This window comes from Pistacia vera, unplaced genomic scaffold (assembly GCF_008641045.1).
Source record: "Pistacia vera cultivar Batoury unplaced genomic scaffold, PisVer_v2 Contig642, whole genome shotgun sequence".
NCBI classification, from domain to species: domain Eukaryota; kingdom Viridiplantae; phylum Streptophyta; class Magnoliopsida; order Sapindales; family Anacardiaceae; genus Pistacia; species Pistacia vera.
Window position 1 is genome coordinate 311,342 of NW_022196493.1, and position 4,950 is coordinate 316,291.

General features: G+C 34.7%; 1 protein-coding gene across 1 annotated transcript; it reads left to right on the forward strand.

Annotated features, from left to right (window-relative positions):
- Positions 1 to 455: 455 nt before the first annotated feature.
- LOC116111531 lies at positions 456 to 4,193 on the forward strand. The gene is made up of 4 exons (XM_031397705.1): positions 456 to 1,106; positions 2,515 to 2,975; positions 3,519 to 3,774; positions 4,054 to 4,193. Exons 1-4 carry the CDS (start codon positions 686 to 688, stop codon positions 4,191 to 4,193), a joined length of 1,278 nt encoding a protein of 425 aa, XP_031253565.1. The 5' UTR covers positions 456 to 685.
- Positions 4,194 to 4,950: the final 757 nt, after the last annotated feature.

Sequence of the window (4,950 nt, forward strand, 5' to 3'; positions counted from 1 at the left end):
TCTCTCATATATAAAAGAAATAGTGGACGTATAATTCGCTTTAAGCATCCGAACCACTTTAAAAATCATATCTCTCATTTATTATTCAGTCTTTGTATCTGCTTATAATAATTCACATGTAATTTTTAAGAACAGTTTAACACTTTGTACGTGTGAGTTGTTGATGTCAAAATCACGTATCAACAATATATATTATTAAGAAATGAAAATGATAAGTATAAAGTGTTACAATTTTTTACGAGATTGAATACAAAAGAAACGAAAACAAGAGGGAACTCAGGCAAATACTGGTGATAATAATAATGGAGAGAAATTGAAGATTAAATTTCCAGTGAAGCTCGGCCGGTGAATCGACAAGCACGTGACGTTGACAATCCACAAGGAAAAAGCCCAGATAGAGCCAAAGACCACTCATCCATTCATGGCAGTAAATTTTCCAAATTGGAAATTGAAGCAAAGCGGGAAACATGTGACCTGTACTAACCATATCTGACAACAAAACTAAAACCCAAAATTAAAATTATGGAAAGGTGGCTGCCTCTTTCTTCTACCTAACGCTCTTCACTCTCTCCCACGTACTCTTTAATGTAGTCTCAGTGTCTCACTCTTCAACAGTGTCCACTTCCACAATTCTTTCACTCACCAAACTCCCAAAGTTTTCTCATTTTTTGATCTCAATAACTAAATGTGGCAACTTCTATTGGCTGCAGCAGCAGCTGCAGGATCCACCGGCCTTTTGGCTAAACATCTGTTCAGCCCTAGCGCCAAAACTTGCAAAGAAGATGATCAAAATGAAAAACAAACGAACCCTTTTGATGATGATGTGAAATATCAGTCGCCTGCGGTGGCAAGTGGTGGAAATGTATGTGGGTATGAGAGTAATCGCGAGAAAGAAGAAGGGATCTTTAGGTTTTCGAGCTCGGAGTCTGGGGGCAAAAGCGGGTGTCGAAGTGAGTCAAAAAACGTTAAGAAGAAAGGCGGAGGGAGGGCTAAGAAGAATATAGAGAATGAGAAAAGATCTGGCGGTGTTGATGTAAGTAAAAGGAGAGTTGCTGTTTGCTTGAAGAAGGGGAGGACTACCAAGAATGGATCTTGTTCTACTAAAGGTTAGATTTTTTTTTTTTTTTTTCTTTTGGTTTGGTTGCTGAGAAAAGTGTAAAATTTGATAGATTTTTAGTGTAGATCATTTTATATCTTTTCATTGAGAACTGAAAAAGTTATATTATTTACCAACAGAGTATTAATGGTCTTTTCTTTTAATTTTCCCCTGTTACCAAGCAAAATCTTAGGCTTCCCATGTATAAAAAATGGCTCTTGCTCTGAGATTTATAGCTTTAAATGTCGTAATATTAGTTTAATATGTGAAGCAATGACATCTTTGCTATAAGTTGCCGAGAGAAAGCCAATTTAAACATTTCATGGTGGTTCTAACTGTGTATATCACACCCATATATATAATAATTGAAAACTTTTGGGAGATGGGCCAAAGTTTCATGAGGAGTTCATAGTTTATGGTTAAATTTAAGAATATAGGTAATAATGCTTGTCTCAAAGAAATTCTTGACTTCTAAAATGAAAAAGTTATAAAGAACGACTCTTTATAGATAATATTAAAAAAGATGATACCTATGGCCATTTCCATCTGTCTTAGTTTAGACATGGAGGTCCCTCAAGTGAAAGTTTGATTGGAAAGGTGTTCTTGTTCTTATACAAATAAAACATCTTTCAAACCATTGATAATAATTAAAACCTGAAATATTGATCTTAATAATGTGAACTTTTGATGTATTCATTCTTATATTATGTTTGATTAATTTTTCATGAAGAAAATTTTTATGTATGTATTGATATACTGGGTCATTGTTTCTGACCTCATAAGGAAGCAGTTATCTCCATTATCTCACATTTGTTCTTCAAAGTCACATCTGGTTAGATTGTTGGAGAATTCAAATTTCATCCATAAGATTGTTGGAATTACTTTTAATATTAGGTCATTTTTTTGTTAATTTTATCTCAGCATAGACTCTAACATTGTCGTAGATTTTAACCTTATCATATTTTTTTCTGGACAAAGAACCTTTCGTAATAAGAATTATGGTTGTGAAAAGAAACATACTTGATCATAATAGTTCAGCCCTTATTGTTTGGTGTCATCCAATGGCCTAATTTAAGATCATAATCATTAGTTTTGATGGTTTTGTGATGCTAGATAGTATTTCAACAGAAAAAGTTCGTGTTAAATGAAAACAGCCTGACTAGTAATAAGCATATGATGCTTTCCTCCTGAGTCTTACAAGTTCCAAAAATATTGAAAAAAAAATTGATAGCTGTCACCATTTTTATTATCTAATAAGAAATACTTGTTTACGGTTTCAGTGACTGGTGCTGATTTCAGTTTGGTAATTTGGAGTTAATAAATGGAATGGTCTTTAACTTTTTGTCCTTTGTTAGATATACTTAATGTATTCGTGTAATTTTTGGTCATCATTGTAATTTGTCATGCTATACTTTCAGATAGCTCTTCGTTTAATTGGGGACTTGGTGTTGGAATCATGTACATGATGTCAGCTGGGAAATCTGAGATAACTAAGCTGAACATAGCAATGGATGAGACTGCCAAAGTTGTCCAGGAATTAAAATCTGAGCTAAGTAGAAGAAAATCATCACGCAGAGTGGAAGGTTTGAGTTCTGAAAATGAATCAGCTGCAATCTCAGAGAACACAAGCAGCAAGCACACTCAGAAAGTGTTCGATAAGTCAGGTACTGAGAGCAGAGATGCTAATGATATTAAGGTGTTTGGTTTTCCTTCAGTTGATGATGGTGAATGTGGAAGTAGTATTCTTACTGATGATCGAGATCCAGAGGTGCGGGAAATGGACCAACTGGAAGCAGAACTTGAGTCTGAACTTCAGAAATTACCTTGGTGCATCCCAGAAGCTTCTTGCCATGAAGACATGAAAGTGAACATGCAAGAGGTAAGTTTTTTCTAGTATATCTGGATACTTCCTGTAGATGTAAATTGTATTTACCACTCGAATGTTTGCCTGCCCCTTGTGCTGGCGCATTTTTCCTACTCCTATTAAGATTTGAGTTATGTATAGAGGAGATTAGTGGAAATATTATCACTTTTTATATCTTGTCTGATCCATATGGATCTGAGTTATCTATTTTACACTAGTACTAGTTAGTGTATACTATATTCTGTATACCTATCATCATATAATATTGGGTTCACACTTTCCGAATGTGATTAGAAGTAGGATTGTTGACATCATTATTGGTACATAGAAAAGAAAAAGGCAGAGAAATGTAACAATTGTAACCAGATTATGAGTTCTATGATTATTCCATGTGTATGGTTGTTAGAGAAGGACTAGATGCACCAACTATATGGCAAATGTTGATGGACAGGGCAAATAATTTGCCCCGGATTGCCTTTGCTCTGATCAATTCTAACAACTATTTTTCCATTGACATTACCAAATTGTCTCACATTAACTATAGCAATTTTTCTGCAGACTAGGATTTCAACTAAAGGGTTACATGAACTGCAGGGGCAGAGTTCTGATTGTTTCCAAACTCAAGGAGTATCACCATCTGAACTGGATCAAAAACTGTCCCGTTTGCTCATTGAACAGCAGGGAAACCAAATCGTGGGCCTGGAATCTGAATTGCACGTGGCTCAATCCAAACTTCATGAGAAGGAAGCTGAACTTCAGACACTGAAGGACTGTGTTAGACGCCTGACCAAATTCTCTCTCTCAACTGTCCCAGGTAGGATTGATCACCTCCTCAACCCAGAAAAAGTTTCCCTACACCATTTACCAATACAACCAACCGGCTATGAGATGTTATATCCGTGTGTGACATACGTTTCATGATTATTTTGGTGTCAGTTAACTATTGTAAAGAAGACTTTCTCCCTTAGTGTTGCTCTTAATTTTTTTTATTTTTTATTTTTTTTGGCTGCAACTACTGGAGTCTGTGCATAATGCTAAATTATTGTAATTTTTACATACTAATTTCTTCTTTTTTTTTTTTTTTTGGTTTCAGATGATGAAGCTGAGGCACAAGAGGAGCAGGAGTGTAGAAATGAATGGAACTGCAATAATGAGGTAGAATTTGAATCAAGGCAGGTGGTTGGGATGAAAAGACATATTGACACTGAATCTTGGAGTTATTATGTAGAATGAACATTATATATGGAGGCTGAGAATGTAATTATAAATGTAGAATGACATTATATCTCCAGGGTGAGAATGTAATTTAGTATGCAATCATAAAATGCCTCCAGATAAATGCCATGGATGCCCACATCCGTAAGAGTAGACGGCTTTTTCCTGCCCAAGCTTTGCCTTACTAGCACTTTCCCATCCAAAAGATTTCAAAATATCACTTTCTCATTCAAAGTTTATATTCCAGTAATACTTAAAACCAATTCCGATAACAAAAATTTTCTCCGTCACTATCATTATAACCTCCTGTCTCTCTTTTATAAAACCTCTTTTATTTTGGCATTTGATTTTTCAATGATTGTCAACCATCATAAATTTAAGGTATCCGATCAACTTATTTTCGGCGACGAATATTCAATTGATCACTACTATTTGATCCATCATCCTCTATTTTATGAAACCCTTTTTATCTTAATTCATTCTAACTCGTTGAAGGTTAATTAAAATATTGAAGTGTATTTTGAGTATTAATAAAATATAAACTTTGGGTGAGAAAGTGGTATTTTAAAACTTTTTTAAAAAATGGTCATAAAGCAATCCTTGGTGGGAAAAAGTCGTTTACTCGGTCATTAAATATTATAAGTCCCCGTAAATGCACATTGCTTGTCTACTCATTAAATTAGTTATGGTTTTTTTTTTTTCCATTTATATTCCTAGTGTCCGGCGGTGGACTCTGTAGACCCAGCGATTCTGATTTCTGATTGACTATTTGACT